The sequence below is a fragment of the Clarias gariepinus genome, chromosome 25 (assembly GCF_024256425.1).
Source record: "Clarias gariepinus isolate MV-2021 ecotype Netherlands chromosome 25, CGAR_prim_01v2, whole genome shotgun sequence".
NCBI classification, from domain to species: Eukaryota; Metazoa; Chordata; class Actinopteri; order Siluriformes; family Clariidae; genus Clarias; species Clarias gariepinus.
The window spans coordinates 6,061,030-6,082,570 of NC_071124.1; the positions used below are offsets into that span (position 1 = coordinate 6,061,030).

Below are 21,541 nucleotides of genomic sequence, written 5' to 3' on the forward strand. Positions count from 1 at the left end.
CATGGTTGTTTACATCATTTATTACCAATGTGTAATGATTTGTTTGTTTACTTAACTAGTTATTTTGCTTCGCTAACACATATCCTCCCATTACTGGCGGAACTAACTAACCGCGACTGGCAGAGCTGGCGACCAACAGCGGTGAAAGTAGTTTTAAAATCTTACTGCTACGATGTAGCCATAAGGAGGTGGTGGTTAGTTTTACTTTATATTTTTACTCTACTTAAGATAATTAGGTTTCGGGGGTTGAATCCCGAATTACGTAAAATGTAAAGTAGAGGGTGTACAATCCCTTGTTCCACACACCAAGTCATTTCCTTGTTCAGGATTTAAGGAGCGATTTGGGATTCGCCCTGATGTAGCTCACATCAGCTTTGATGAAGAAGACAAAGTGTTGTTTAGGATGACATAACATTATCAGATGTGTTCTCTGGCTGAAAGTGCCTCCGTGACTGGTTTTGATGGTTTTGGCAGGCAGCTGAAGACCGTAACGACCTACTTTCACTCATGCTGGCGCAAGTTAGTGTAATTAACGACTGTTAGATCATCGGTGATGCGGAGTGATAAATATAGTCAAACGACCCAGTGCTGTTATGCCTTATTATCACCACTCATGGAATGCATCTTGTTCAATCAGATTACTCGGTTAGAACAAACTGTTGTATAAAATACATTAATTGTACTTTATATACAAATAAGTAGAAAATAATTATGGTGCTCATTCTTGTTTCAGGTCCAAAGGGGGAAAGAGGCATTCCAGGTGAAATCGGTCTTCCAGGCCCTCCAGGTCCTCCAGGACAACCTGGCCTTCCCAACTCGATTCCTCTACGGGGGGATGTATTTCAGGGTTTCAGTCCAGATGAAACAGGTGAGTGGATTTACTGTCCATTAATGGAATATGTTCAGGCAAGATGCATCCAGACTGTGTGTGTGAAGCATTTTAGTACTCCAAGATTTTTTTTTTTTTTTTCCAGTAGCACTAATGACGCTTCTTCTAGGAAGAGCTAAAGTACAAACAGTTATCACTTTTTACTACAGGACAACCCTCCAAGTTTTAGTGTCTGTGAAGCAGCACTTTGAGAAGAGTTTTGTGCATTAAAGAGTCTTAAACTCTTCTATCAGGTAAATGCCAAAGTAGAACTAGTGACGCCCTATAGACATCGTTTGACCTAGAGTTTGTCTAAAAGTGAGCAGCATGCATGCACAGATGGCGAATTAAGATATTGTCACGAACAAACAAGTGTGTGCAGCCAAGCGCTCAGCCCTTTTAGTCATCATTTCTGCTGAAGGGTCTCAAGGGACCGAAATAAAATTTGCGACAGTATAAACCATAGCGTGTCTAGTAAAAAATAATGAATCTCTAAAATGATAAATAGATTCCATGACTCATTTGTGTTCCATAAAAGCAACTCTTATGATTCAAGTTTTTACTTCATTCCAAATACAGTCTGAACCGATCTGTATTGTTCTGAGATTTAACATACCAACAATAATACACTTAATGAACAAATTTTGGATTTTGAGATGCATGCGCGTCAGGACTGATCTTGCAAGAATGAATGTTCTACCTTTTGAGTAGTTGTGCATGTGCTGTCAGATATGATGAACAAACACCTGTTGGATGCATTCGGAGGATTCATTTGTTCATCCTTCGTAACCGCCTGGTCTGGCTTGCTGTGGTTTATATTGGGTTAGTAGTTTGTTCGGTGGCATGGAGGCTTAGTAGCACTGTTGCCTCATACAGTACCTACAAGGTTTGAGTCTTAGCTCCAATCTGATCTCATGGAGTTTGCATGTTCTCCAAGTGCTTGGTGGGTTTCCTTAAGTCTCCTCAAAAAATGCAAAGACATACAATAGGATGATTGGTGTTTCCAAAAGGCACTCACTTAAACACTCATGTTTTGAGTGTTAGTGCTTTGTGGTTTGCAAGAGGTTGAACTCCTTAACGTAACTTTTTCTCACATTAGTAACCATCGTTGTGATGTGATACAGTATCATTGCGACCAACCATTGGTCTGGTCTGATTAAAAATATAATAGTGATGAACCTTACACATTTTTTACTTGAGACCATTCATGAACTAGAGTGATGTAGCTGAGTTTGAGGCACCGATCTATAATTCACGTGCTACAACTGACGTTTTTTGTCTCTTTTTCATTGTTTTTCCGCTCATATACATTTTGAATATACGTATTCGGAGCACTAAGCTGATAAAGATACGGATAGCGGAACTGTGTTACATCATTAGTTACATTTTATCAAATAATATCATAGGAAAATGTCTTTGTCGTTTCAGAATCATGCTTCGTCCTTTAGTAAATAAGAACATTCTGACGGTAGGAGCGCTAGGGACGGTTTTCTCCCATCGAAAGCCGAATCATTCAATTTATTACAGATGTTCTCACGGATCATATCACATCATTTACCTTGCGCGATATGATTGCCAAAAGCAACCACACTGTTTTTGGATACATGTGCTGTATGACTTCGTGGCTTGTTATTAAAATTTCCATATTCCACAGCATACCTTTCTGCAATGTTAAATCTTTAGTGCAATTTTCTCTCCATCACGCTGAGGGTTTTTTTTTCACAGCACGCTTTAAGGAGATACTGGCTCCTGAGAGATTTAATTGTAATCGGTCGGAATGATATCAGGCTTGATATAATATTAAACGTGTTTCAATTACTTCCTCGATCTGAGCGTGTGTTTTATTGACTACATATTGTTTGTAAAAAAAAAAAGAAAAAAAAGGTAGGTTCTCATGACATCATTCCTGTTTTTCCTGAAATTCTGAAAAGCAGTGAGACCAGGTGTTATTTTTCCACTCATCTGTTTCCTACTGTACATTCGATCATAATTTCCTTACATCACCCGCTATTATTCTGACCTTACTGAACGACTGCTACAACATTTGTTTCCTTTGTTTTTGTACTTGGAAAAGCAGCGGCCCCCGTCGACCCCCGAGCAACTTCGTAATTGTTTGCTTCATAATTAGTACTGTGTGTACAGACGGCATCCAGACCGCTCTCATCTCATAAGGGCCAATTTTCATAGAATGCCAAAGATGCAATTTTCCATGAAATTTTCCATGCTTCTATATTTACCGTGCAAATTAATTCAATGAATTGAGTTCAAACTGTGGAAAAAAAAAAAAAAAAAAAAAAAACGGGGATTTTATATGGTGCTTGGAAGCTGAAAAAAATATTTAAGTTCAAAAGAAGAGTTAGGTTACATTTTGTTAAATAGAATTATTATTATTTTTTTTAATAGAATTCATGACAGAATGTTCTATAAGATTGGAAAAAAAACAGATAAAACAGGTAGGTTTAGTTTATTAAAATTAAAACTTTGAATAGGAATGTAAAAAGAAATATTTTTTTAAATACCAATAATATGCAAATTATGGACAGAAGTAAATAGGAAAAAAATTAAAAAAGGAAAAATGTGGCTGTTAGAATGATCAAACAAATAAAAAGGTTTTATGTTCTAATAAAACAGTATGTTTTGTTAGTTGCCTTTAAACCCTGGATGCAGATCTATCTATCTATCTTGATATCTATTTATTTTATGCAATTTTATGTAAAAACATAATGAAAAGCATCTGATTGCAGTGAGTCTTAGGATTAGAAAAATACAACCTCAGACAAACAACAACATAAAACTTTAATGAAGACAGGAAAAAAAAAAAAAACATGTGGCCAATATTAAAAACATGTGGCCACAGGATATAAGAGGCTAAGCTGCAGCCAGGTGCTGCTAATCATCAGCCCTTGATTAATTGATCATCAGCAGGTGTGCAGACCTGGACCTGTTTGCTGGTCTGGAGCATTCAGGTGTGTGTTAACACGATGCCAAGAGGGAAAGACATAAGCAATCGATCTGGAAAGAGTTGGGTACGAACGTGAGTATATTGGATGCATTAGACTCAATATGGTTCCTATCTTTTATCATGTCTCTACTTAGATGTTAACTTCACATCACTTTATACCACTTTGTTTTCATTTCGAGTTTAACCTCTCTGAAAGCTTTCACTTTTCCTTTGTAATCTCAGACTCCCATTTTTGACAGTTGAAATTTATAGTTGATTTAACCATTCAGATAAAAAAAAAAAACTATATCATATTTTTGAGTAATATATTTTTAGTGGTATATTAACTATAGCTTGTAATAATTGTAAAGGATTATTAATGCATTATTGTTTAAGTACAAAAAGAGTTATTTATAACAACAAGAAATAGTAATGTAACAGGAAAATGTTTGTCAGTTAAGCAAGTGACATATAACGTAACATAATAAGCTATTTCATAGAAAGAAAAATAAATAAATAAATAAATAAATAAAGCCAAAAAGAGCTTCAAGAAATCAGAATAACTGTGGCAGATTTTGCGATATGGAGAAAAATGAACCAGCTGATTTCTTTGTTAACCACACATATTAAACCTCAGACCACTAAGGTTTCTTTAAAAACACAAGGAGTTGTCACATCAAATATTCTTTACAATTAATTTCAATATTCCTCGTCGTCTTTTACCCTTTCAGGCTGCTTTTCTGTGCATGTGATTTGCACCGTAGTGTACAGTATGTAAACCAAATGTACCCAAATTCCTGCAAATGCAAATCATTTTATCAGCTTCCAACCTTCATAGATTTGATGTAGCTTGGTTGAATGTCCTAGACATGTCTTAAAAGTTAGGTCCGATTTGAAAGCAATAAAGTATTGTTGTGACTTTGGATCCTAGAACTGCGCCAGAGTTCAGTATGGCTCCCTAATGTGCAGTCTGACCTTTCTTCATCTTCTTCCTTTGCGAATATGTTTTTTTTTTTTTTTTTTTTTTTTAAAGGCATGTGAATAAAATATATTCCTCTAGCACTTTCTTGAGAAGCCAACAGGGGACAGCAGAGTCCTTCTCTTAGTCCGGCTGAGCCGTGCTGGTTTTGATTAGGACTTTGGCTTGAGCGCAAATCAGCTCTAATTTGTAAGCTGTCAGCGCAGCCGTCTGCTTTTGGAAGCTCGGTGCCAAAGAGCAGCAGTGTGTAAAAAGGCGAGGGCGAGACGTTCTAACCCCCGTCCCTCCCACCCCCCGAACCTACCCCCCTTCAAGACCATCAGAGCTCCAGAAATTGGTTCCAGAGGGACGCTGCCAAGGCGGCCAACCTCCTCGAGTAGCTTCACATGTTTTCGAAGCTGAAGGAAGAGGGTTGTGGTGGCTGTGTTCCCCTGAGGCTGGAGGCAGGACCGGAGGCAGTGCTGAGACGTTCGACAAGAAGAGCAAAAACCTCCTGCTGAGTCTCTGGAGGCGTGGGAAGGGGGGGTGGAACGCGACTGAATATGGACTTTCTTGCCCCTTTCGCACATAGTGCAAGGCATGCCATCAACAGTCTGGGGACTTATTATATTGTACGTATAAATAGATGATGAGTACAAGGTTCAACTCTAGACACCAAACAAACGACTGCAAGACACTCTGGCTTACCTTTAGTCTAGTTTTTCTCACCTCTCTTTCACCTGTGCCTTATTTCCCAGCACTGTTGAATTCTTGGTTCTAATTGATTACAAGGTATTGATTATTATCAGCTCTGACATTACATAAAGTTAACTGATTGCGTTTCCCACATGGGAAAGCCTTCAGGACAGAGAACTATGAGCTTCGTGGTTTCCTGAACGTTATCTGAACGGCTCTAATTTTCCTCTTATTAACCCCAAACCAAAGGTAATGGCGAGACCAGGAAACAACTGCTTATAGCTGCTGAGATTTACATAAGAACAGGAGGTAGATTGTTTTGTGTCCCATTTACAACATTGAGAGTATTTTCTGTGTTCTTTAATGAATTAAAATCGCTAGCATTTGGCAAATTTTGGTTGAAACGTGGGTGTCTCAGTTTCTTACACGTTCATGTCGTGTGGTTTTGTTTTGATTTTAGTCTCGTCTCGGCCTCTTCCCGGTCATCGATGCATTTCCTGATGGATCTCACCTGTTTTCTGTTTATACCCACATGAACCCCAACCACAATGTTGTAATTACCACGTATTTTTCTTTAAGCACTGACTTCCCAAGTAAAAACAACAACAAAAAAAGCAATGGTGGTAAGATTGAAGTTAACATTAACGGGTCGTTTCTTTCAATGAGACAAAATAAACATCTTGTCTTCAAATAATCAAAAAAAGAAAAAGAAAAATTCTCAAACCGTACTTTTTCCCATCCAAAACCACTTGAACACAAACCAGACTATAACTACTCTCAGTGGTGGGAAAGTACACAAATCCTGTACTTATGTTAAAGTAGAGATACCCAAAATAAAATATTACTTAATTAAAAGTAGATGTCGTCCATTTCCAGTGAATGCGCATGTGAATATTGACTGGAGGGCCTACTCACTCACTTACCAATGTGGGGGGCCTGGAACCTATCCCAGGGGACTTAGGGCACCAGGCGGGGTATACCTTGGACAAAGCATTAGTCCATCACAGTGCACACACATACACACACTCATTCACACACAATGGGCAATTTGGGAACACCAGTTAGCCTAATCTGCATGTCTTTGGACTATAGGAGGAAACCGGAGCGCCTGGAGGAAACCCACCAAGAAAAATATGCAAACTACATGCACACAGAGGCGGGAATCGAATCTGGCCAGGAAACGAACCCGGACCCTGGAGGTGCAAGGCAACAGTGCTAGCCACTAAGCCAGGAGGTCCTACCACAGTCAGAAAAAAATACGAATACAGTTTCCACTGGCCTCCACAGTCCCTAGTTGACTACAGAGGTTCCTAGATGGAAGGATGGATCGATGGATGGATGGTGGCACAGTAAATAGTATTCAGTACTAAAAATACTCAAAGTATAGATATACGAAATATATACTTAAATACCGTAATTAAGTAATACGACATCTGAATTTGATTTGTTCTGGAGGCCAGTTCGTAAGCCAAAGATTTGTATTGGGATAGACATTTTTGCATAAGAAATTATGTAAAAGTAGATAATCCACCCCAAAATGCAATGACAAAGGCAATGTTGGCATCATGGGTTAAAACAATTAAAACAGCTTTCACTGACTGAAAACAATTGTAAAACTCACTTTGCTTGGCTTTCCACTAACACAAACAAATTTTTTTTAAACCTGAATTAAACCCAAGGACCTGATTAAACCCAAGCTATCTTTTCCTGTGTCATGGGGCTCATGTCCTATGTTCAGACCAGTGCTAATGTGCATTACGATTAGTGCTTATGATCATTGATTATCTCCTTTTTTTTTTTTTTTTTTTTTTGCCTGTTTTCCTCCTATGAGCTTTGATAAAAATTTCTGAATGATGCCTAATAACATCTGACTATATGCAATGCATTCTGCTTTTACTCACCGCACATTATACGACTTACAGTATAGGACTGTCTTCTCTTTAAACACTTTAAAGGGCCTGGTTCGGTTAAGATTATTCAGAAAGAAACTTTTAATCCAATTACCGAGCCTGTAGCTTGGATGTGTTTGAAGGCGTAGCTGTAGGACAATTCATTTAGTCAGTGATCACAGCCAGACTGTACAAATCAAAAGTCCACTTGGCTGGATAAGGGCTCTAAATGTAGCTCACACATTTCACCTCCACTGCGTAACATCATTCATCTCCCCTTCGTCCTCGCCCATGTGACTGCGACTCGCTGACAGCCGTGTTGAGCTCGTGGGCCCGATTCCATCCTAACCTCATCGGAAAAGCATGGAAGATCAAGCGTGTACAGGACAGCTGTCCCTTTTCCGTATCCCTGTGAGACCAGAGCAAATGGAATTCCAGGACTAAAAGGACATGACTTTGTCTCTTGTGTGTTTTTGGAACGGATTCCTTGGCAGGTCATTGGATCTCAATCGATGCCTGGGAGTGCAGTAATGACTGCTGACAGCTAATGGGCACCTGGTCAAACACTCACACACACACTGTTTGGCTAAATAGCGTTCTGAGGACCTTTAATTGAAACGATTTCCTAGAGTAGCTAGTATGGTAACCTCAGAAACAAAACGAAAAAGATTTTTTCAAATCTAAAAAAAAAGGGGGGGGGGGGGGGGGTAAGTTATTGGTACAGGCCCCTTTGAGCTCTAAAATCTTACATTTCTAATTCTGTCCTTCTCTCCTTTTGAAGGTAATTTTGTCATGTTATAAGAACCAAAGTAATCCTCTATAATAATAATAAAAAAAAAAAAAACATTTTGGTCAATTTTTTTCTGAATATTACGGGTGAGGATCTATGTTTGAGATTCACACAAATAAGCCAGGATCAATTACGGATAGGAACCACCATGGACCACCCAATAAGATATTTTCACAATACCTAGGTACCGATTTTTTTTGTTGTTGTTGTCGTTGTTACAATTTTAAAACCGTGAATGATGGGAAAAAAAGAGTCATAACTTCAAAGCTTTTTACCTATAAACTTTATGTATTTAAATACAAAGTAACTTGAAATTAAATTGGGATTAAAGTTTAATCTACATTTGTACAGAGCAGCAAGTACAGGATCTCTGGTATGTCTTTCACCCCAACCACAACAAATTCCCCTCCTGCTACAGCTACTGTAAGTTTAGAGTGTGTAGGATCATATAGACATGGTATCAAGTTTAAGACAACTTTCTGTTTCTCAAGTTTTAAGGTGAATTAAACAAGAATTATTGCTCGATGCGTCCTCCGCACATCAATGCGTTAACTGGCGGGGGTCCCGAACCGGGAGAGGGACGAACACATGTGCACGCATGAAGTGTTTGAGGTTCTCAGTTCATTATAAGCAAAGAGAGCATGTCCAAGCTTAAGGGTTCCCTGTGTCACATACGTCCTGTACATCAAAAGGACAAAAAGTCATTAACATGTAAGTCATAGAGAGAGAGAGACACATTAGCATTTTCCGGTTAGACAAAACGGTTCCAGGGGACATGAGCTATATTTTCATCTGGACACGGGCTGGAGGAAGTATTATCACACAAGGAATCAGGAAGCACAATAGGGGTTGTGTTATTGGCGTAGAGGTATTTAAACGTTCACACAATATACCTTACACACAGAACCGTTTCACCACCTCAAATGAAATATATGGATGTATTTTAAACAATATATTTTTTTAATGAATTGATTTTGGATACAGAAATTTCTACACAAAAGCATTATGAGCATCTTTATTGATTTTTTTCCCCCTTTAATGTTAATACTCATTGTCTTATGTGTTGTGTGTAACCAGGTCGTATAGGACCTCCAGGCCTGCCCGGTACGTCTCTACTCTTTCTCTCTCTTACACACACACACACATTTATAGTGCAGTAACTTTTTACTCCACCCTGATATACAAAAATATTTGCAATGGTGATAATTGTTATTTGGTGCATTTCCTTGTTCCAATGATACATCAGTGGGTATACTGGGGAATGCTCTGAGGTCATAGTGGAACATCATTAATGGGAATAACAGTGGTGTTTAATGGGAGGGAAAATGAAACAATCTCAACCGTAAGGGATAACTGTGGGATTTTGCACCTAACAACTAAAGAGCTCCTTTTCTCGCCTGCTATTTCATATTAGTGAGCAATTAATATTAACAGAGAAATATAGACAGCAGTGTTGGTAATACATTTCTCTTAGACACCTCTGAAAGTTAATTATAAAGATTAATAGGCAAGTTGTTCAGGCTGTTATATTCTGTTACGTGCTCGGGTTTTAATTAAAAACAATTGATTCAGTATTTCCACGTAAATGATGAGATTCTACTATTCTAACTTCCAAATGTAAAATCTTTCATTTTTGTTCAAGTTCTGTTTGGTTTTTATCCCGTCTTTGTTTAGGCCCCCCAGGTCCTGCTGGAGCTCCTGGCATTCCAGGTTTACCTGGGCAAGATGTAAGTAGATGTTTACACTAAAACAAACAAACGTCTTTTACTTTTTATTTCAAATAAAGTTTTGTTTTTTTTTGTCCACTTTGAAGAATTGGTTCAGTGGAATATTATATAACAACAGTGTTCTTCTTAATCCAGGTGTAGTCTAACAGCTAGCATATTTGCAAATTTTCGTAAAAGGCTTAAAGGACAACATCGCTAACAAGTAATGGACATTTGTTTCATTTATAAACATCATCAAATATCTGAACATCAATCTTCAAATCACATCCAGGTCTTCAGCAGTGTGTAGTACCAAAGCAAAATATACAGTATCTATGACGATTTAAGGTTTTTTTTATATATAAAAAAGATAGGTAACCTAGACTTGTTAGCTTGTAGCTCCTGTACAAACTAAAGACACAAACGTCCTACTTATGTGTGTGTTTTAGGCACAGAGGGGTTTTCCTGGCATACCCGGTGAACCGGGACTTAAAGGAGACAGAGGTGAAAGGGTGAGATCTTATTCTACTATACTGTATGTTGATGAACATCGAATCATCCTGATTGCTCATGTGCTGTTGTGTACGTCTAAAATGCAGTCGCGGCTCATCCAGAGGGGGTAAAATCCTCATTCACAACTTCATACGCTTCAAATTTTATTGAACTGCTAGTTACTGATTTGGCGTGACCAACAATTCTTAAAAAAAATCTCACTGTTTCACATACCTAAGTTAGTTGTTAAAAATTAATCAGCAATCATTGTTGGTAAAAATGTAAATGTTTAAAAATGTATTAACTGATAATGTTTGTTTTGCACTGTATTTTTCTGTAGCTTACTTAGCCATTACCTTTCACACCACAAGAGGACACACTTGAAATTCAGGAAGGATGTGAAATCGGACATTTTTTGTTTTTGTGGCGTAATTTCTGACAGTGGGCAGAGAGACATTGATTATTAGATACAAAGTAACACGTTAGAGTACTTGGATTACTTTTTTGATGTAGCAAGTAATCTAACGCGTAAGGGCCCCTATTTAAATACTCAGTTATTTAGTAACTTTTAAAAATGTAATCCGTTATTTAGACAATTTATGTAATCCATGAGCCAGACAGCAGTCATTCCCAATCCGTTAGTGTGTGTGTGTAAAAGTCGTGCTACAAGCCCCGCCCCTAATAACATGCCACACCCTATGTTATTCCTGCTGTTATACCCCTACAGTATCTCACCTACAGTATGCGGTTTGACTATGCGAGGACCAACACACAGAAAGATGGAAGCCTAATCACAGCACCAAAACTCGCGGTGAATCATGATGAACCGTACTTATGACCACCGCGCATAACCGCGTAGGGTATTAGTAGTTAACAGATTATGGGCCATAAGTAATTTTATAATGTAATTAGTTACTTTAAAAATTACTGTCCCCCAACACTGATTATTAGCATGTTTAACTATCAGTTAAGAAGGGAGTACACTGATCTATTTAGCAGCATAGAGTTAACGCTGGTCAAAGTAGTAAAACAGAACTGCAATAAATGCTTGATCCTAAACTGTTACGATCTCAATATTGTAGACATCATAGGGCCCTAAAAAAAATTCTTGTTTAATGTTAATGTATAGCTTAGATTACTGGAGCCCTTGTAAAAGCACACATCAAATACACCGTTGTAGTTATGTGCAATATTATAACGGAACATTTTAAACTTTATAGTGATGTGCAATATCTCCAGTCGTGTGCAATACTATGGTGGAACGTGCAATTTTTCTTTCTGTCTCGGGGAACCTCCATAACTTGGCAAAGTGCAATTTAAAACATTTAAAACATTTCGAATATTATTGTAAATGCCTGTCATTCACTCTCTGTATGTATACATATATTTATTGAGTACCAACATATTATAGTCAACTGTGTTTACTTATAGTCTAAATATATATTTATGTAAATATTTTTTACTACACAGATGTCCATATTTTATAGCCAGATTGTATAGTATACATTTATACTGTCAGTATTTTTTATTTTATTTTATTTTATTTTCCCTATTTTTATTTTATTTTACTTTATTCTGTTGTTTCTTAATTTTTAACTTTGTACTGTCCACTTGCTGCCGTGGAAAACTAATTTCCAACTTGTGGGACTAATAAAGGTTTATCTTATCTTATCTTAAAACCTCTTGTAATAGGGTTTGGAGCAAACCTGAAAAACACTCTATCTCAACTATTAAATACTAGTAATAGATAGTCCACCGTTTTTAAATGTAGAATTTCAAAAAATAATTTAGACAAAATCTTAATTGCTCTACCACAGTTTTTGCATAAATTAGAATCCGCTTGCATCTTCCTCCTTTTGCGTTTATGTGCAGGTGGTGATCTACTGACACCTACTAGGCAGTAATGTGTCGTAGGAAAAAAAAAAAAAAAGGAAAACTATTGATTTGCTTGAGACATGACATTTAAAAGATCAAAACTATTTCCACAGCACTTCAATGCTTATTAGATGCTTTTTTTTGTAGTTTTTACTATTTCAAAATTTGTAAGAAATATAGCTGCTTTAGACAAATCAGACACCAAACATTAGTGCTATTAAAATGAATAAAAAATTGCAGTGCCTAAATATTTTTTAATTTATAGTTACTGTAGTCATGGGATTTTCGGTCGCTCTTAACCGGTAAGAAATCATAGCAGTTCTTGACGAGTCTTGCCTGTTCTTGCGGTGTAGTAGATACTTTGTGACAGTTGGTAGGTAACTCGTGACAGCTTTTAGACAGTTCTTGAGAGTTTCTTGAGGGCGTTAATACATCTTAACATTCTTATTTAAGGCATTTTATGACTTAAATAATGAGTGACTAAGAACTGACAAGAATTTCGATTCAGGATAGTCTTATGTTCTCTTACAAAACGTTTAGGAATGTGGGAATGCCCCTGTAAATACTTGTCCAGATCTTGTTTTGTACCAGATAATTAGAATTTAATCATTAAAAATAGCTGCTAAAAATTTAAAGTGTATGTGAATGTAGGGTGACTATGCTGCAAGGAAACATTTCTATTGTAAGATACAGTATAACCCATCAAGAACGTCAATGTTGGATAACTGTTGTAATTTCGTTGTATCCACGTTGCAATGATACTCAACATCTGGACAATTCTGGTCGTTTTTAAACATTAGAATGACATTGATTAAATGACATTGATTAAAGCACAACCTTAAAACCACTTAATTTCAACCTCAATTTGGATGGAAAAAAAAAACAGCTTCCCACACACAGTGCGTGTATCTCATGTCGTGTTGTTATGTTTGCATGTTTACTAGCCTCAACAACATGTTCCCTTTGATCCAGTGGTTAGCACATAGTGGTTTCACTGCAGCGACTGGAGTTTTTGGCTATTAATTTGCTTGTAAAGTCGTTTGGTTTGTGCTGCTTTGTTTAATGTTATCCCAATGTCATGTAGTCAACATTGTTCTGATGTCATTTCATTCCGAAAACAGCCTAATAACGATTTAGTCCCAACATCTGTAATGGTGCAAATAACCCTATCACTACAGTGTTTTGATAGTCAACAATTCCTGCTGGGAATGCAGCAAACCGAAGTGGGAAAGAGTGCTTATGAAGAGGATAATGTGTGTCCACCGCTGTGACTTTAGATGCTAGCCTCATGACTTTATTTTATTTGAGACTGTCGAAATTACTGCAACCCAAATATACAGTCACGACCTGCTGCTGGTTAAATCTCTCCACTTATTTGAACAATATAAAAGTGAGAAAGGGACGTCAAGCGGAGTTATCTCTCACAGATTTTTTGAGAATCTTTCGATTTGTTCATACTGCGCATCTCGGATTTATGATGTGTTTGAAACTGAGCTCCAAGACTAACGCTGGCTCTATTTCTGAGTATGAATGAAGATCTGATCTGATATTCCTCCAGCGGCTCTTTCCAGCTCATAATTCTTACATTTATATTCAAGTGTCCAGCTCATGTTTTGCTGGGATCAAACAGTGCTTTGTTTACATACACTCCCTGTAACGCCGCAGCCCGTGGCAGTGGAGGAGGCTGATGAGCAAAACCAGCAATCTCTAGAGGGAATGAAGATGAAACAGGACACCTTCACCAGTGCGTGATATGTAGAGAAGGTGATGGAGAACCTGCATTTGATCTGAGGTGGTTCATGAAAGCAAAGTTCTGGCAAAATTCAGAGCTATATTTTTCAATAAAAACACATCGGGTAAAATTTTGTTTTATTTAATCATGAAAGACATATGTTTTGTATGTTTATTGTTAGATTTAATGTTTTGGAACGTTCATGAAATAAGCTAGGGCTGGATATCACAGCGGCTTTCATCACAGATCACTCGGTCCATCTGTTACACTTAAAGGTCCCATATTTTACTCTGTATTATGTACTATGTATGCATATGTATTATATGCATTATCGCATATAGTAATTTAATTTTTTTTGTAGTAATTTGTAAATATTCGTCTATCCAGGGACCTCCAGGATTAATTGGAGAGCAAGGCTTGGCTGTAAGTGTATTTTATTTTACACAAGCATACTCATGCCTTTGGCGTCTAAGAATCTGATCTTTGAGCCACATCTGCTTCTTTATTGTGCCCTCACAGGGTCCGATGGGTGTCAAGGGGCAGAAAGGCGACCCAGGAGAAAGCCCTAATGAGGTGAGCTGCTCTAACACTGATATTGATATGACATATGAAGCCTAACGCCTGAGGTACGATTCTACATCAAGACTACGCAGAGCTTATTTGTGCGCTGGTGTGTGAGTGTTGCTCGGCAATTACACCGCCAAGCCGCTAGTTGGCAGGAGAGACACTTAACAAGTCTCTTTGCCACTCTCTGGTAAATTTTTCTTGTTGTACTGCGAACTACAGTCACGACCTTCTTCATTGGAATTGGAGCTAATAGATTTTCAACTACTCACTCACTCACTTATCGTCTATACAGCTTTATCCTGTATTCAGGGTCATGGGGGGACTTGAGCCTATCCAAGGAGACTTGGGTCACGAGGTGGCGTACATCCTGGACAGGGTGCCAATCCATCGCAGGGCACCAGACATACTTATTAACACACTACGGGGAATTTGGAAACGCCATTTAGCCTAATCTGCATGTCTTTGGACTGTGGGAGGAAACCGGAGTACCTGGAGGAAACCCACCAAGCATGGGGAGAACATCCAAACTCCATGCACATAGAAACGGGAATCGAACCTGTGCTGGGAATCGAACCCGCACCCTGGAGGTGCAAGGCGACAATGCTAACCACTACACCATTGTGCCGCCTACAACAGTTACTTTTTTTGAAATTGTTTCAATGCAGAAAAGAGAGAAAACATCAGAGAAGAGGAGACCAATGAAATGTCCAAACAGATGTTTGTGGCAATCTCTAACCAAGGATGTGCCGCCATAGTGTGGCGAAGACGATTCGCACAATGGAACATATTTACAAATTTCTTCGGCTAATCTTGATTTTGGCCCACATTTATTCAACTCTCAACCTAATTTTAAAAAAACTATGGAAGTATAGAAGAAGAGACGGGAAATGCGACGCCATCAGGTGGGCCAATCAGAGTTGTCATTGTCCGCGTCACCGCGACATGTAGGCACACTTGTAGAAAAGTGTACTTCAGGCTGTGGCATAGGTAACATGGTTATGCACTACCTACATGAAACCTAGCGTACGCCGTAGACTCGACGCTGAAGCATAAATCAAGCTGAAGGAATGACGGGAATGAACAATTAGTAGCCTATAAATCAGTTAATATTGTTTAACCGCTGCGTTCTAGCTTTTGATCTCTAGAAATTTTAAGTTTTCTTTCATTCAACGAATTAAAGACAGATTTCCATTGCTGCAAAATGCATCGTTCGCCGCACTTGATGAAATTCGAATGGACTTGTGCTGATGTGATTGCAGGGTGAAGGAGTTCAGCAGCTGAGGGAAGCGCTGAAGATCCTGGCTGAGCGAGTGCTTATTCTGGAGCACATGATTGGCATTCACGGTAATGGGAACGTTTTACTTATTCATGCTCCTGTAGCCATTTATCAAGTGTCCATCAGTTTGGTCTCTTAATGGGTCTGAGATTCTTATAGAATAAGTTTTTTTTTTTTTTTCCTTCCTCAACGTACCTAGTGTTGCCTTTTGCAAGAATGATTAGTGAGCTTTCGTGTGGTCTGGTTTCCTTTTTGACACCTTGCACAGGAAGGAAGTAGCGGACACTCGGAGCACATGATTGAAATGCAACTGAAGTACAGGGTAGATTAGACAAACCACCCGGGACAGGTGTATGTAATGAACTAAGTCTGGATAACGTTAAGGAAGAAGAGAACAGCTAGACTCTATATGTGTGTGTGTGTGTGTGTGTGTGTGTGTGTGTGTGTGTGTGTGTGTGTGTGTGTGTATCTGCCTTTAGAGAACCCAGCAGAGGCTGGCTCCGGACTAGACGGCCTGTCAGATGCTCTCAGTCTCCCGTCCATGAAGTTCAAACGGGCCGAATCAGTGCGCCTTCGCTCCTCTTCTTCTTCTTCTCTCTACTCCAGCCAGCAAAAGAGGAGGAGTGTTTGACATTTCCCCCTGTGATTTCTGTGTATCTGTCATTCAATGCTGTTAATAATGAACTTAATCTCGTGAACTTCTCATGAACTTTCCATCATTTATAGGGAAATTGTTTTCGCTGTACAGTCTTCACAAGGCAAAGTATGAATCATATTTTTTTTTTATAAGACATGAAAGTGTTTTTATATTTGTACCTGGGTGTATGTGTGTGTGTGTGTGTGTGTATGTGTGTGTGTACACTCTTTGTAAGTTTAGATTTTTCTAGTTTATGAACTGTCATCTTGCTGTCTCTACTCCACTCCGCTCGCTCCTGCTCATACCCAGTAAACACACACACTTGTAGACAGGCCCTGCACTCCACCTGGTGATGGCTCGTCAGCGTCCTTCGGGCTTGTTCTCGGTTCTTAAGCTCGTTAAGGCTGTAGAGAGTCAGGAAGGAACAAATGAGGCTCCTGCCTGCTAGGCAGCTCCAAATAAAACATCGTCAAATGAGAAACATCTGGATCAGCCTAAAAAAAGAGAAAGGGAAGAAGAAAAGAAGAAAAAAAATAAACCACCCCAGCCACCTATTGTTTTGTTTCTGCAGTTCTGAAAACAGCTCGTTCGGATTTGGTGGGATGTTTTCTGTCAGCTAAATTGCAACCGTGGCTTTGATTCCCCGTGGTCTTGGCTTTCTTGTTGTGTTTCTGTTCTGGTTTCTCCCGTATTATTTGTCTCGCCCTACCGTGCGTGTAAGTGTAACAAACATATCAGGCGGACTGCAGCTTTCCTCGTCTGCCGCCGCAGACCGTCTTTTCTCCCGAGTAGGTTTGCTGAGAGTACAGCTGGCTCTGTAGAAAGGAAATTAATAGCGTACTTACTCTAAGATAACGAAACATGTCTCCGTGACTCGGTGCTCTGCTGTAATGGGATTGCCCTATTTATAAGCCAATTGTTTTCAAAAGCCGCTTTCCCAGATAACATTTGTCTCACTCATTTACGCTCCATTAGCGCTGAGACGAGATTACAGAGTGCACTGACTTCCGAGCATTAGGGCCCCGTTTCCAATCATTTATTTAACGACCTCACTGTCATTTTAGCTTAGATGTTATGTATTTGAATTATCGGTTTTACTTCGACTGTAGCCTGTAGGATCTTTCCATAAGTTGACCTTTTTCTTACATCAGCAGCTGATAAGCGGTGGTACACTGCTGGTTCGGTTCAAAAATTATATATATATAAATATAAATATTTACCCAGGTTGCTCTCATACAGTAGTTAACAGCCGTGTTAATAATATTTCAAAATAAAGTCTGACCCGATTTACTGTAGTTTGGCTTTGTACTGTACTGAAGACTGTATGCTGTCATGGCTGTTCGTATATTCTGCCTTTTATTCAGCCAATATTTACCTTTTTCTTTTTTTGCACTCTGGCGTCAGGTTGATATGGCGCTGACATGGCAATAAAAATGGATCCGAGGTTTGTTTGTGGAAAGTGCTTTTTTTTTTTTATCGATGAACACACACACACACAAAAAAAAATTGTAATGTCATTTAATAAAAGATTCTCGTTTTTTGACTTTATGGTGTTACCTGGTTGTTGTTTTTTATATTGTATATTGTGTAACTTTATATATATATATATATATATATATATATATATATATATATATATATATATATAACCAAGTTAAAAAACAAAAACCTCAGGATGCAAACTAGACTTTTTCTGTCTGGATATACAATATACTGTATTATTATACAGTAGCTAGATCAGTTTTGTTTATGACTGTGGAATTATTTTGATTCATACTCATCTTAGAATGAGAGGGACAGCAGTTACACAGTTGTGCCTAGGGCTAGGAAATACTGCCCCCCCTCCCCCCCCCCCCAAAAAAAAAAAAAAAAAAAAGAAATAACTAAGAATAATAATCAGGAATTTACTGCTTTAAGTAGCCGGATAAATATTTTTTAGGAAAAGTTAAAAGGTGAAAGCTAAAAATAAGCCGATGTAATGTAATTTCACAAAATTTAGTTTGACGTGACAACATTATATGATATTGGCTTCCATATCGGTGGCTGAATATCAGGAAATCTACAAAATCTATCTAGTTTACAGCAGGATTTTGAATCCATTGTCATTTCATTTTGTTATTTGTCAATGGGAAAGAAAAATATAGACTAATCCCACCCAAAAAAAATTCAGTTCAGCTTTACTAATTAATATCTATTGGTGCAGGTGTTTGTTTACATTAAGCAAGGAGATTATTAGTGACTTATTTTAAAGTAGATTATTAAATCTAGCAAATATTTAAGTATTGCAAAGGGTTCATTAAATTCTGTCCAGTCAGTTCAGTGTGATGCCGTGACAAAATTTGGCTGTTCAGTCAGACAGACAGAACATTTTGTGTTTTCTGATTCTCCCATGTATAAAACATAAAGACATCATTGAAAGAGCGAGTACAGACAAATTCTTACTTTTAATTACATAAATTGTTGATTACACCAGATATTTTTTGTCATTACACAATACAATTAAAAAATTACCCAATTTAGAGCGTTCATTAGAATGATCTACTACTCACACCACTATTAATAATTAATAATAATAATAATAATAATAATAATAATAATAGCGCCATCTATAGCAAATCTGTTTTAACTTTAAAATGGGTGATATTTAAAGGATATTAAAAATAACCTTATGTTCAATATACGCACAAATTCTTAACAGATCGGATGGGCTTTTGTGTTGTTTGTTACATACAGTACTGTAAATTGCCACTGCAGGTTGACAGAAAGCAACTCCATGTACAGTATAATTCCCAAATCTGAGTTCCTTTTCTGTTTAAGGAGTGACATCAAATCAACATGGCTTCTCAAAGAATCAGAAATAAACAAAGCAAAATGTCTTATGTTTAAATGAGTTATACTGTATATACAGTGGCTTGCAAAAGTATTCGGCCCCCTTTTGCACATTTTGTCACATTACAGCCAATCAATTTTATTGGAATTCCACGTACACAAAGTGGTGTACACGTGAGAAGTGGAACGAAATTCATACATGATTCCAAACATTTTTTTACAAATAAATAACTGCAAAGTAGGGTGTGCGTAATTATTCAGCTCCCTGAGTCAATACTTTGTTGAACCACCTTTTGCTGCAATTACAGCAGCCAGTCTTTTAGGGTATGTCTCTACCAGCTTTGCACATCTAGAGACTGAAATCCTTGCCCATTCTTCTTTGCAAAACAGCTCCAGCTCAGTCAGATTAGATGGACAGCGTTTGTAAACAGCAGTTTTCAGATCTTGCCACAGATTCTCCATTGGATTTAGATCTGGACTTTTACTGGGCCATTCTAACACATGGATATGTTTTGTTTTAAACCATTCCATTGTTGCCCTGGCTTTATGTTTAGGGTCGTTGTCCTGCTGGAAGGTAAACCTCCGCCCCAGTCTCAAGTCTTTTGCAGACTCCAAGAGGTTTCCTTCCAAGATGGCCCTGTATTTGGTTCCATCAATCTTCCCATCAACTCTGACCAGCTTCCCTGTTCCTGCTGAAGAGAAGCACCCCCAGAGCATGATGCTGCCACCACCATATTCGAAAGTGGGGATGGTGTGTTTAGAGTGATGTGCAGTGTTAGTTTTCCGCCACACCTAACGTTTTGCATTTTGGCCATAAAGTTTCATTTTGGTCTCATCTGACCAGAGCACCTTCTTCCACATGTTTGCTGTGTCCCCCACATGGCTTGTGGCAAACTGCAAACGGGACTTCTTATGGTTTTCTGTTAACAATGGCTTTCTTCTTGCCACTCTTCCATAAAGGCCAACTTTGTGCAGTGCACGACTAATAGTTGTCCTATGGACAGATTCCCCCACCTGAGCTGTAGATCTCTGCAGCTCATCCAGAGTCACCATGGGCCTCTTGGCTGCATTTCTGATCAGCGCTCTCCTTGTTCGGCCTGTGAGTTTAGGTGGACGGCCTTGTCTTGGTAGGTTTACAGTTGTGCCATACTCCTTCCATTTCTGAATGATCGCTTGAACAGTGCTCCGTGGGATGTTCAAGGCTTTGGAAATCTTTTTGTAGCCTAAGCCTGCTTTAAATTTTTCAATAACTTTATCCCTGGTGTTGTTGCTCCCAATTTTCTCTTAGACAACCTCTGAGCAGCTGTATTTGCACTGACATTAGATTACACACAGGTGCACTCTATTTAGTCATTAGCACTCATCAGGCAATGTCTATGGGCAACTGACTGCACTCAGACCAAAGGGGGCTGAATAATTACGCACACCCCACTTTGCAGTTATTTATTTGTAAAAAATTTTTGGAATCATGTATGATTTTCATTCCACTTCTCACGTCTACACCACTTTGTATTGGTCTTTCACGTGGAATTCCAATAAAATTGATTCATTTTTGTGGCTGTAATGTGACAAAATGTGGAAAAGTTCAAGGGGGCCGAATACTTTTGCAAGCCACTGTAGTTGTCGTATTACTGTAGCTTTAGATTCATCAAAACAGAATGTATTTGCTTGTTACTTGCTTGAAAACATTGACCACACAGTTTGTCATTGGAGAAAAAAAACATATCACTCGATCACCTGAGTTAGCTACCTAGCTTCTTGCTAATGTCTTTATATACAAGAATCTGGGTGGTTAGCACTGTGGTTAGCGCTGTGGCCTCTCACCACCAGAATCGATTTCCGTCGCAGGTCCCAATAATACCAACGTATTTTGTTCTTGTGTGTGTAGAGTTTGCATGTTCTCCCTATGCTTGGTGGGTTCCCTCTGGGTATTCCAGTTTCCACCGACATTCCAAAACACATGCTAATTGATTGGCACCCTGTCCAGGGTGTACCCCAGCTGTGCCCTACGATTACACCAGGCCTCCCATTACCCTGTACAGGATAAGGGCTATAAATAATAAATGAGTGAATGTGTAGATGTGAAACTGTAAAATTTTAATTAGAACATTTGAAAATTGAGTTAAAATATTACTTTGACTTAACCATTGATTCATTGAGAAGATCACCAAGCTACCCATGTTGAGTTTGAATTCTGCTGTTTTCAAAATTCTGGATTTGGTTGTGCACGGATATTGGATCATATGGGCTGCACTGTAAAATGTATTTCTGTGTAGTCATGATGT

The 21,541-nt window shown here is 38.4% G+C and overlaps 1 protein-coding gene across 1 annotated transcript in view; it reads left to right on the forward strand.

Moving 5' to 3' along the window:
* Positions 1-16,569, forward strand: part of LOC128512806 (collagen alpha-1(XXVI) chain) — a 42,121-nt gene extending 25,552 nt beyond the window's left edge. The window contains exons 7-14 of the mRNA XM_053486229.1: positions 734-868; positions 9,220-9,246; positions 9,817-9,869; positions 10,298-10,360; positions 14,335-14,370; positions 14,467-14,520; positions 15,774-15,858; positions 16,270-16,569. Of these exons, the coding sequence (XP_053342204.1) occupies positions 734-868; positions 9,220-9,246; positions 9,817-9,869; positions 10,298-10,360; positions 14,335-14,370; positions 14,467-14,520; positions 15,774-15,858; positions 16,270-16,421 (605 nt within the window). The 3' untranslated portion in view covers positions 16,422-16,569. The remainder of the gene's footprint in view (positions 1-733; positions 869-9,219; positions 9,247-9,816; positions 9,870-10,297; positions 10,361-14,334; positions 14,371-14,466; positions 14,521-15,773; positions 15,859-16,269) is intronic.
* The last annotated feature ends 4,972 nt before the right edge of the window (positions 16,570-21,541 follow it).